Genomic DNA, 12241 nt, shown 5'->3' on the forward strand with positions numbered 1-12241 from the left:
ATGCTGCAGGCTTTGATAGCCTTCATTGCTGTCCACTACGCCCCCTCGTCTTGTGGATGCTGAAGCAAGGCCCATCCTCTTATGTGCTTCAGTGAATGAGTTGACAATGGTTTCGAGTTCAGCCTTTGAGCTCTAAATGCAAATGTAAGTGTTGTCTGCATAGTGCAGCTCAAATACTGAGGTTGGATGACCTTCCAGTTGTGGAATGTAGACACTTCAGGTTGAACATTTTCCCATTAATTCTAGAGATTAGTTCCACTCTTGCAAGAAGTTTGTTTGGAAATGACTTGCAACATTGTGGCAAGAAAGATTGAGAAAAGCTTGTCAGGGCAATGACTCAGGCTTGTTTGACAATGATCTTTCCTGCCAAATAGGAAATGGAGGGAGGGGGAAAAAATGGATCAACCACCAGTTTTACATGCTGACTAGTTTTCATTTTCATTTATTTTAGTTTTGGTATTACTGCCCATCAGTAAAAATGAAAATTTGTACCAGAAACTGCTTAGAACTAACTTATTTTGCACAAGAACATTCAAGACTTCTAAATTAAATGACGAGCAGTAAAGTATTAATGCACAATTTACAGCCTGGGATAGGGGTACTCTAAAGAGAAGAAATCAAGAATAACCTATGTTCATTGGAGAGAGATCTTTAGAACATGTACATTTCCTTCAGGGCTTGACTGGATGGATGCTGACAGGATATTGCCCCTAGCTGGACAGTCTAGAATCAGAGGTCTCATTCTCAGTATAAGGATTTGGCCATTTAATAATGTGAATTTTGTTTACTCAAAATTTTGGAAGATTCAGGATTGAGATTGATAGATTTTTGGACACTTTGAAATCAGGGTGTTATGGGAACCTGGCAGGTAACTGAGCTTGAGTTCCAAGATTGACTATGATCTTATTGAATAGCAGAGCAGGTTCTGGGTTATGTGGCCTATTCCTGCATCTGTTCCTTGTTAAGGATAATATAGAAGTGTTTCAATCATCATGAATGTTTTTTTTTTAGGAACTCACTAATTTAGCAAGACTGCCTGAGCTTCAAGAGTTAAGTCTAAGAGATCCACAGTACACACCTAATCCTGTCTCTCTTCTTTGTAACTACATTACACATGTCGTGTATCACATTCCAAAGCTTTTGAAACTGGATAGTTATGATGTTTCCAGTAAACAAGTCAAGGAGTTTGCTGAGGTAATTATGTTTCTCGTAACTTGTTTTTGATGTGTATTCATTTTACTTCTGTTGTCAAGATGAGAATATTTTAAAATTGGTGTACAGGCGCAACCTGACTTATGAAAATCAGACTTTACACATATTCTCTCCTGCATTCATAAAGCAGTTTTCAAGCCGGTAATAATAATAATAAAGTGCTTCATGGTATTTATTAATGACTGGATACAGTATGCTATTAGTTTAATCATGGCTACTGTTCATATCCAATGATATGAAAGAATTATAGCAAGTGTAGAGCAATACAAAATGGGTTACTATAGAAAACAGTTGTTTCTGACTTATGGAGAAATTGGCTCAGGAACGGAACCCTTGCGTAACCCGGGGACTGCCTGTGTATAGTTGCAGATGTGCGGATGAGTTTGGTATTGCACAGGAGCCATACTGATTGTGTGGTCCTTCCAACCCCATGTATTGCCTCCTTTTAAACATGCCTCAGTTCTTCTGTTCATTTTGTTTCTCACATACTAGGATAATTCTATTTTTTGTGTTTAACTTTTCAAGATAGCTCAGTCTGTAAACTGCATTCAGACTTTCTTAATAGCTGCCCTAAATTAGGGAGCACAATTGTTACTATTATGCTTGGTTAGTGTTCAAAGAAGAGGTGCAATTTGGCTGATGCCTGTGGAACTTCTTATAATATTTCAGAAATGGTCTCAAATTGCAAAAGTTACCTTTTTTAAAAAAATGTTATTCCTTTTTGTGGATCTGAGCATTACTCACAAGGCCAGCATTTATTGTTCATCTCCAATCACCCTTGAGAAGGTGATGGTGAGTCTATTTACCACCAGTGCTCGGTCTAAAATGACATGCAGATGTTGCCTGGGCAGTAAGATAAATAAGACTTAGAAGGTAGCTATTGGTGCTTCTAAATTGTTTTTCGTTTCAAGAAGATAATAAGTCCCTTAATCTTTAAAAAATGCTTCATAAAGAATCTCAAGAAGGATGTGCATTGAGAAGATTGGAGGAAGCGGATGAGCTCCTACGTGACTGCTTTGAGACAGTGGACTGGTCCATGTTCAAAGACTCAGCTGCCAGCCTTGGTGAGTATGCCACCATTATCACAGACTTTATCAGCAAGTGTGTGGAGGACTGTGTACCAAAGAAGACAATACAGATGTTCCCACACAGAAAACCATGGATGAACCGGGAGATCCACTCCCTACTGAAGGCGAGGACTGCTGCACACAAATCTGAGGATCCTGATCTGTACAAGAGATCGAGGTATGGCCTTCGGAAAGCTATCAAGGATGCCAAGAGGCAATACCAACTCAAAATAGAGTCCCTGACCAGCCGTCAGTTATGGCAGGGCTTACATGCCATAACAGGCTACAAGACGAAGTTGGGCTGCATAGTTAGCAACAACGCATCCCTTCCTGATGAACTGAACGCATCCTATGCGCATTTTGAACAGAAGGGAAGTGGATTGTCACCATCCACCCTGTCAGCCTCCAATGCAGCTGAACCTGTGATCACAGTGGAGGACGTGAGATCAGTCTTCCGGAGAGTGAACATGAGGAAAGCACCTGGTCCAGATGGTGCCCCTGGCCGTGTGATCAGATCTTGTGCTGATCAGCTGGCAGAAGTACTTGCGGACATACTTAACCTCTCCCTGCTTCAATCTCAGGTTCCCACCTGTTTTAAGAAGACCACTATCATCCCGGTACCAAAGAAAAGCAAGGTAACATGCCTCAGTGACTACCAACCAGTGGCTCTGACATCCACCATCATGAAGTGCTTTGAGAGGTTGGTCATGGCACGCATCAACTCCAGCCTCCCAGACAACCTGGACCCACTGCAATTCACCTATCGCCAAAACAGGTCTACAGCGGATGCCATCTCCCTGGCCCTACACTCAGCTCTAGAGCATCTGGACAGTAAAGACACATACGTTAGACTATTGTTTATTGCTACAGCTCTGGCTTCAATACAATAATTCCAAGCAAACTTGTCACCAAACTCCGAGACCTAGGGCTCAACACCTCCCTCTGTAACTGGATCCTTGACTTTCTAACAAACAGACTGTAATCAGTGAGGATAGGCAGCAATACCTCCAACATGATTATTCTCAACACTGGTGCGCCATAAGTCTGCGTCCTCAGCCCTCTACTCTACTCCCTATTCACTCATGACTGTGTGGCCAGATTCTGCTCTAACACCATCTACAAGTTTGCAGATGATACCACCGTTGTAGGCCGTATCTCAAACAGCGATGAGTTGGAGTACAGGAAGGAGATAGAGAGCTTAGTGGAATGGTGTCATGACAACGACCTTTCCCTCAATGTCAACAAAACAAAAGAGCTGGTCACTGACTTAGGAAAGGGGGCGGGAATGGTGCTGAGGTCGAGAGGGTTGAGAGCTTCAAGTTCCTGGGAGTGAACATCACCAACAGCTTGTCCTGGTCAAATCACGTAGAAGCCACGGCCAAGAAAGCTCACCAGTGCCTCTACTTCCTCAGGAGGCTAAAGAAATTTGGTTTGTCCCCTTTGACTCTCACCAACTTTTACCGATGCACGATAGAAAGCATCCTATCTGGATGTATCACGGCTTGGTATGGCAACTGCTATGCCCAGGACTGCAAGAAACTGCAGAGAGCTGTGGACACAGCCCAGCACATCACGGACACCAGACTCCCCTCCCTGGACTCTGTCTTTACCTCGTGTTGTCTTGGCGAAGCAGCCAGCATAATCAAAGACCCCACCCACCCAGGACATTCTCTCTTCTCTCCTCTTCCATCGGGTAGAAGATACAGGAGCCCAAGGGCACGTACCACCAGACTTAAGGACAGCTTCTACCCCACTGTGATAAGACTATTGAACGGTTCCCTTGTACAATGAGATGGACTGTGACTTAACGATCTACCTTGTTGTGACCTTGCACCTTATTGCACTGCACTTTCTCTGTAGCTGTGACACTTTACTCTGTACTGTTATTGTTTTTTTTACCTACATCAATGCAATCTGTACTAACTCAATGTAACCGCACTGTGTAATGAATTGACCTGTATGATCGGTATGCAAGACAAGTTTTTCACTGTACCTCGGTACAAGTGACAATAATAAACCAATACCAATACCAAAATGTGCCTAGAGCACATCTCGGTCATTTTGAGTTTAGCCCTTCCAACATACATACTTTTCACTAAAGATCCTCAAACTGTACAACTGTGCAGGTAAGGGCACAAGAATAGCATTGCTGAAACATAACATCAAGCTGCTACAGGACAAATGTTCCATTGATTTGCCTGTTGTATTTGAATGTATATTTTTATAAGGAAATTACATTATTGCAAATGAAGGATTCAGAAAGGCATGACTTTTTTTTGGAGGGGAAGCAAATTAAGGCATAAAATTACAATATTTCTAAAATGTAGCTCTATATTAAAAGTAATATAAGTGATCAAAGGAAAGAACATAAAAATATCACCCTTAAATGTCTCTTTAATATTACAATCAAAATAAAAATAAGGGTTGATTCAATTATGTTTCTCTTTCAGTCAACTGTGATGAAAAAGACAATGTATTACAGCATGCGTGTAAAGACCATCCATTACCAACTTGCTGAAATCATAGAAAGGCTGCAGAAACAACAAAGTTACTTGCAGGAAGTACCTCTGGAACGAATAAAAACCATAAACTTTGTCATAAAAAGTGTAAGTACACTGATTATCATGGTTAACAACCTAAAAAAGATGTAATCTTCAGCCAAAAGGGTATGTTTTGACTCTGCTCATTACATAATGTATGAAAATGTTTAGTTGGTTCCCTTTTCTTTTTGGTGATTCAGGATAAATAACAATAATTGCTATCTTTTAGAACTTAGCTGAATTTTACTACTGTGAAGTTTTCACTATCTGTAAAACTGTGTTTAATATCCTTTTAAGTATATACAGTAAAACTCCAATAATCTTCATCTGACTATTTGGAAATCACATTGATTCAGCATCAGGTTCACCAGGTGATGTTTACCTTGTTCCCTTTCAACTCACCAGAGCCCTGGTTCCTGCACTCCCTTCTTACCCCGGAGTCCTTGGGGAAAATTTATTATATGCTGTGTAACATCTCAAAAAAGTGAATTGAAGTGTGTTGGGTATTAATGGTATTCAATTGTCCGGAAAATCTGCTACTCAGGCACTACTGCAGCTCCTAGTGTGTCAGATTATCAGATTTTTAATGTATTCTATATCGAGTTGACTTCATTCAAAGGGCCCCACTGATGTGACGTTTGCGTTTGTGGCATTGTTCCGATTAACGAGTTGTCTTCAGGAGTCCATAAGGGTCGAGAAATTTTAACATTGCAGTCAAGTTGGGTGTATCTTTTCTAATATTCTGGATGCAGCCAGGAATGCAGAGTTATAATGTGAAAATCTGGAAGCCATCATTCTTATCATCAGCTTATTTACCCCAACCCCCCCCACAAAAAAAATTAATGTCCTTTATCTCCACTATTGGATATAATATTTACATTGTGAACAGGTTCATTTTCCATAATTCTTTCCTGCTTTGTCATGATTTTTTAATCTGAATTTAACTATAATGATCCCACCATAAATTGTGATATCCCAACATTTTTCCATTTCAATGGTTAGGAATACTTTTTTTTATGAAAGTGGCTCTGTTGAATGTTTTCTTAATAGTTCTTTCTAATTCTGTCAAAACTTTGTTTTTTCTCATGGGTAGTCAGAACATAATTAGTTTTTAACATATTTTAATATTTATTTGTCTTAAATTACATTTCTTAAGATTTCTTCTGTGGCTTTAATTTTATGTTTTTCTTTTTTCTTGCTTGGAGGTTCTGACCCTTGTTTTATATATCATTCGATTTTTTTTTCCTCTGCCATTTTCCTGTCTCATGAAGGCCTCTTCATTGTAACTGTATATTCTGTTATTCCTGCCTTGGGCTCATTTTCCTTTTATATATAAACCATTCATCTTCCGACTCTTAAGGGAAATGCCACTGCCTTGTGCACTAAAAGTGGAATATGGGTAACAACAGAAAATGCAGGAAACACTCAGTAGGTCAGGTAGCATCTGAAGAAAGAGAAACAGATCTAATGTTTCAGGTCAAAGACAATGCATCAAAATATGAGTGGTTGGATTAAGGCACTATGTGTTCTTCAGTTATACTGAATTCTTCCACACAATTGTTAATGGCTTTTATTGAAATTTGCCACCAGGGTCAATCATTATCAAAAAAAGAAAGATTGGATTTGGTGTTAAATAAGTCATTGCTGAAGAGCAATTTTTACTGTTAATAACATAATGACCCAAAAACAGCTAGAAACTCTCATCAGCAAAATAATATTTGGACATGATAGTTTTTATTAATATGAGAAGATTTCAGAAAATAAATCTTGACATTAGTTGTGCAATAGTTTCCAGATATGTGTATTTTCTTCAGTTAAATTAGCTTTTGTAGCAACTCTCTGTCTGAGCAAGCGAACCGGCTCGGCGGTCGGGTCGTGCGTCGTCAGAGCGGTGAGGCCCAAAATGGCGGTGGGCCTTCGTCTTCCCCGAGCAACAGGGAGAACCCGCGCACGGGAAAGATTTGATGACATAGCATATATGTCATTGCCGTTTTGAGTGGGCGGGAACAGGCTCTCTTAAAAGGCCCGTGCAAGGCGGGAAAATAAACCACTTCTTGTTCTGAAACCCTTTGACTAGTGTCTTGTCTTTTTTTTACATCGTGGTAGCAGCCACTATATTGGTGATCCTGACGGTCCAAACGGATCTTGGACCTGCACAATGGACGACAACGCAGCAGCTAATGCAGTGGCACTCAAGCTGCCCACCTTTTGGACACTTCGTCCCAGCGTCCGGTTCGACCAGGCGGAAGCACAATTCCACCTTCGGCAGATCACCCCCGACTCCACAAAGTACTACCATGTGGTCAGCTCTCTGGACCAGGAGACAGCCGCCCAGGTCGGAGACTTCATCCAGTCTCCTCCGGAGGAAGATAAGTACCCAGCTTTCAAAGACCTTCTGATTCGGACCTTTGGCCTCTCCCGTCGTGAGCGCACCGCCCACCTGCTTCATCTCGATGGCCTGAGGGACAGATCCCCATCCGCCCTAATGAATGAAATGCTGGCATTGGCCGAAGGACACAAGCCCTGCCTAATGTTCGAACAGGCCTTCCTCGAACAACTACCCGATGACATTCACTTGCTGTTAGCCGACGCCGACTTCAGCAACCCACGTGACGTAGCTGCCCGGGCAGATGTCCTGTGGAAGGCCAAACGCGAGAGTGGTTCGTCCGTCGGCCAAATCGCCAGGCCGCAAGCCCAACGCCCGCCTCAACCAGTCCCAGCAACCGAGCGACCACACCCCAGAAACACAGACGACGACACTGGCGACCAGCTGTGTTTCTACCATCAGAGGTGGGGCGCAGAGGCCCGTTGATGCCGCCCACCCTGCAAGTTTCAGGGAAACGCCAGGGCCAGCTGCCGCTGATGGCTACAGTGGCTGGCTGCCGACAAAGCTTCCTATTCGTTCAGGACAAGCAGTCTGGGCGGCGTTTCCTCGTCGATACTGGAACAGAGGTCAGTATTTTGCCCCCGACCAGCTGCGACACTCGTAACAGACAACAAGGTCCTGTGCTCAATGCCGCAAATGGCACAACGATACGGACTTTCGGTACCCGTACACTTCAATTACAATTCGGCAGTAGCCGTTTTACCTGGACCTTTACCCTTGCCACCGTTGCCCGACCACTCCTAGGAGCCGATTTCCTTCGGGCCCACAACCTGTTAGTCGACCTGCGAGGGAAGTGATTAGTTCACTCCAGAACTTTCCGGACCTACCTCCTGGGAGAAACCAGCCTACCAGCCCCACGCCTGGACTCCATTTCCCTGTCTGGCAACGAGTTCACCAAGCTCCGAGCTGAATTCCCATCAGTTTTGGCACCTCAGTTTACAAATTCTAGGCCCAAACACGGGGTGCGACGCCACATCATTACTACGGGGCCACCCCTTCATGCCTGAGCACGACGACTACCTCCAGACAAGCTCTGCCTGGCAAAGGAAGAGTTCCATCGCATGGAGGAGCTGGGGATCATTCGCAGGTCAGACAGCCCCTGGGCCTCCCCCCTGCACATGTTCCCCAAAGCCACCAGTGGGTGGAGGCCCTGCGGCGACTACCGCAGGCTGAATGACACCACCACCCTGGACCGCTATCCCATCCCTCACATCCAGGACTTCGCGGCGAACCTACATGGGGCCCGCATCTTCTCAAAAGTGGACCTCATTCAGGGATACCACCAAATCCCGGTCCATCTGGATGACGTCCCCAAAACTGCGATTATCACCCTATTCGGCCTTTTCGAATTCCTTCGAATGCCGTTCGGCCTTAAGAACGCCGCGCAGACTTTCCAGCGGCTGATGGACGCGGTAGACCGAGGCCTGGACTTCGTGTTCATTTACTTAGAATGACATACTAATCGCCAGCCATGACTGCCAAGAACACCTCTCCCACCTCCGCCAACTGTATTCCCGTCTCCGTGATTTTGGCCTCACGATCAACCCAGCCAAATGCCAATTCGGACTTGACTCTATCGATTTCCTCGGCCACAGAATCACCAGCAACGGGTCAACACCCCTACCCGCCAAGGTAGACACTATCCGCCATTTTGCCCGCCCCAACACAGTCAAAGGCCTACAGGAATTCCTTGGGATGGTCAACTTTTACCATCAGTTCATCCCTGCAGCATCCCTTTGTTCTCGCTGATGGCTCGTAAGGGCAAGGACATCGCCTGGAACGACGAGGCTGCGGCTGCCTTCGTTAAGGCCAAGGACGCCCTGGCAAACGCCACGATGCTTGTACACCCTAGGACAGACGTCCCAACCGCCCTGACAGTGGATGCATCCAACACCGCGGTTGGTGGGGTACTGGAACAACTAATCAAAGGCCATTGGCAACCCTTGGCATTTTTCAGCAAGCACCTTAGACCACCCGAACTGAAATACAGCGCTTTTGATCGGGAACTCCTAGCGCTGTACCTGGTGGTCCGGCATTTCCGGTACTTTCTAGAAGGCAGGCCTTTCACTGCTTTCACTGACCATAAGCCTTTGTCCTTCGCCTTCTCCAAAGTCTCTGATCCCTGGTCAGCTCATCAACAGAGACATTTGTCCTACATTTCTGAATTCACAACGGATATCCAACATGTCTCCGGAAAGGACAATGTCGTTGCTGACGCACTTTCCAGACTGACCATCCACAACCTGTCCCTGGGTGTCGACTACACGGCCCTGGCTGACACACAGCAAGCCGACGACGAGCTGCCCAGCTACAGAACCACAGTCTCGGGCCTGCAGCTCCAAGATTTCTTGGTTGGTCCAGGTCAGCAGACCCTCCTTTGCAACATCGCAACAGGTCAACCCCGCCCTATAGTTCCTACAGCCTGGCGGAAACGCGTTTTCGACTCGATACACGGGTTGGCGCACCTGTCCATCAGATCAACTGTCCGACTGGTCGCCAGCAAGTTTGTCTGGCATGGCCTGCGCAAACAGGTCAGTGAGTGGGCCAGGACTTGTCCGCACTGCCAGACATCGAAAATCCAACGACACACCAAAGTTCCGCCACAGCAGTTCGAGCCTACCCATAGAAGGTTTGACCACATCCACGTTGACCTCGTTGGCCCTCTGCCGGTTTCAAGAGGAGCTCAGTACCTCCTTACCATTGTGGACCGGTTCACGAGGTGGCCAGAGGCAACCCCTCTATCTGACATCACGACTGATTCCTGTGCCCGGATGCTGCTCACAACTTGGATCTCGCGTTTTGGTGTTCCGGCCCACATCACTTCAGACAGAGGCACCCAATTTACCTCCAGCCTCTGGTCTGCATTAGCGAACATGCTGGGACGCAGCTGCACACCACCACGGCCTACCACCCTCAATCAAACAGATTAGTGGAACGTTTCCACCGCCATCTGAAATCAGCCTTGATGGCCCGCCTGAAGGGTCCTAACTGGGTCGACGAACTACCTTGGGTCCTGCTTGGCATACACACTGCCCCCAAGGAAGACCTCCACGCTTCGTCAGCTAAACTTGTGTATGGGGCGCCCCTGGTCTTCCCAGGGGATTTCATACCCGCCCTTCGGGACCAAGGGGAACAACCCACGGCAGTCCTGGAAAGACTGCGCGAGAGGCTCGGCAACTTGGCCCCGATTCCCACTTTGCGGCACGGTCAAGCCCCATCCTGTAAGCCCAAAGAACTATGAGACTGTAAGTTTGTTTTCGTTTGCAGGGGCACACCTCGGGCACCGTTGCAATGACCATACGGGGGCCGTTCCGAGTCATCAGGAATAATGGATCCACCTTTATTTTGGACACTGGGGGCAAGGAACAGGTCTTTACAACGGACAGCCTCAAACCGGCCCATTTAGATCTACAACAACCGGTTGAGGTTCCAGCACTGCGACGCAGAGGCTGACCTCCTAAGCAATGGCTAACACAGCCCGCGGACCTTGGAGACCGTATCGCTGGTTCTGGGGGTTGGGGGGGGGTCATGTAGCGACTCACCGTCCAAGCAAGCAAACCGGCTCGGCGGTCGGGTCGCGCGTCGTCGGAGCGGCGAGGCCCAAGATGGCGGTGGGCCTTCATCTTCCCCAAGCGACAGGGAGAACCCACGTGCGGGAAAGATTTGATGATGTAGCATATACGTCATTGCTGTTTTGAGTGGGCGGGAACAGATTCTCTTAAAAGGCCTGTGCAAGGCGGGAAAATAAACTAGTTCTTGTTCTGAAACCCTTCGACTAGTGTCTTGTTTTTTTTACATCACGGTAGCAGCCGCTACACTCTGACAAAACTGAGAAGTCTATTTCTGGCTGCTTAGCTCTTTCTTGTAATTGGGAGCAATTACTAGTATTTACGCCACAATTTGCAATGCAGCCAGTTAAACTGAAAAGATAATAGCGTGGTGATAATCTATTTATGATTGCTGATTCACCAATGCCATTTAACCTGGGCCAACATAGGGAGCATTAAAGTTGTGGAGCATTTTCCCAGCAGTTAAGCAAATTGCTCCAAGTACTTCTTTTCTAAATCTTTTATTTTTCATGCCAGCCATGCCAACCAGCATACTGTTAGTTTCTGAGGGGGTAATCATTTTCAGTGCCCATACATTTTTTAAATTTAAAGAAAATGAAAACAATGAAGTAGCCTTTCCATTTAGATTACCCTGAGGATGAATAGAGGAGATGGCCACACCATTCATGCCCCATGGTGAGGGGACTGCTACTACAGAAAATGTACAAGGAATTGATATAATTTGGGGCACTGTTAGAGGATCTTTGGATGCACTGTTATCCTTCAACAGGAAAGTATATGGCCACCCATGTAAAATGCTTCATGACAATCGCCAGATGCTCTCACAGGACATCATCATAGTTCTAAAGGTGTATTGGAGGATCACGAAGCCCCTTTGTAATTCAAGATCATGGTTGATTACTGACATAATTTCAACACCTGCCTTCACCCTCTTTTGTTAATAGCTTTAGTTAATTTTAAAATCTACTAATTTCAAATGATCAATTATCAATTGCCTAGCATCAATAGCCAATAATGAAAGAGAGTTCCAAATTTGCTCCACCCTTTGCATGTTTCTTAACTTTTAGATTAATTTCTCCAGTTTCAGAAAGGAAGTTCTTTCTCTTTCTGCCCTAAGAATTTCTTTAAATATCTTGAAATTAAATTAAATCACCCCCTGACATTCTAAATTACAGGGAATACAACTGTGGTTTGTACAGCCTATCCTGTAATTTTAACTAATGGGATAAAAGTATAATTCTAGTAAATCCAAGCTGCAGTTGCTCCAACGCTATACACCCTTGCTAAGGTCTGGAACCTTATTAGTCCTTTGAGTTACTGGTACTAGTGAGTAGTGCTTACTAGTCTCTAGCTGTGGTCTAACCAGAGCTCTGGATCAGTGTAAATTAACTTTTACCAATTTTTACTGGTCTTCTAAGATAAGATGAGATCTTTATTAGTCACATGTACATCGAAACATACAGTGAA

The 12241-nt window shown here is 45.1% G+C and overlaps 1 protein-coding gene across 1 annotated transcript in view; it reads left to right on the forward strand.

The window, feature by feature from the left end:
• The window catches only part of lrrc9 (leucine rich repeat containing 9), a 104721-nt gene that overhangs the window by 20734 nt on the left and 71746 nt on the right, over positions 1-12241 (forward strand). The window contains exons 7-8 of the mRNA XM_052018020.1: positions 1012-1194; positions 4730-4885. Coding sequence (XP_051873980.1) covers positions 1012-1194; positions 4730-4885 — 339 coding nt within the window. The remainder of the gene's footprint in view (positions 1-1011; positions 1195-4729; positions 4886-12241) is intronic.

The sequence above is a fragment of the Pristis pectinata genome, chromosome 1 (genome assembly GCF_009764475.1).
Source record: "Pristis pectinata isolate sPriPec2 chromosome 1, sPriPec2.1.pri, whole genome shotgun sequence".
Lineage (NCBI taxonomy): Eukaryota > Metazoa > Chordata > Chondrichthyes > Rhinopristiformes > Pristidae > Pristis > Pristis pectinata.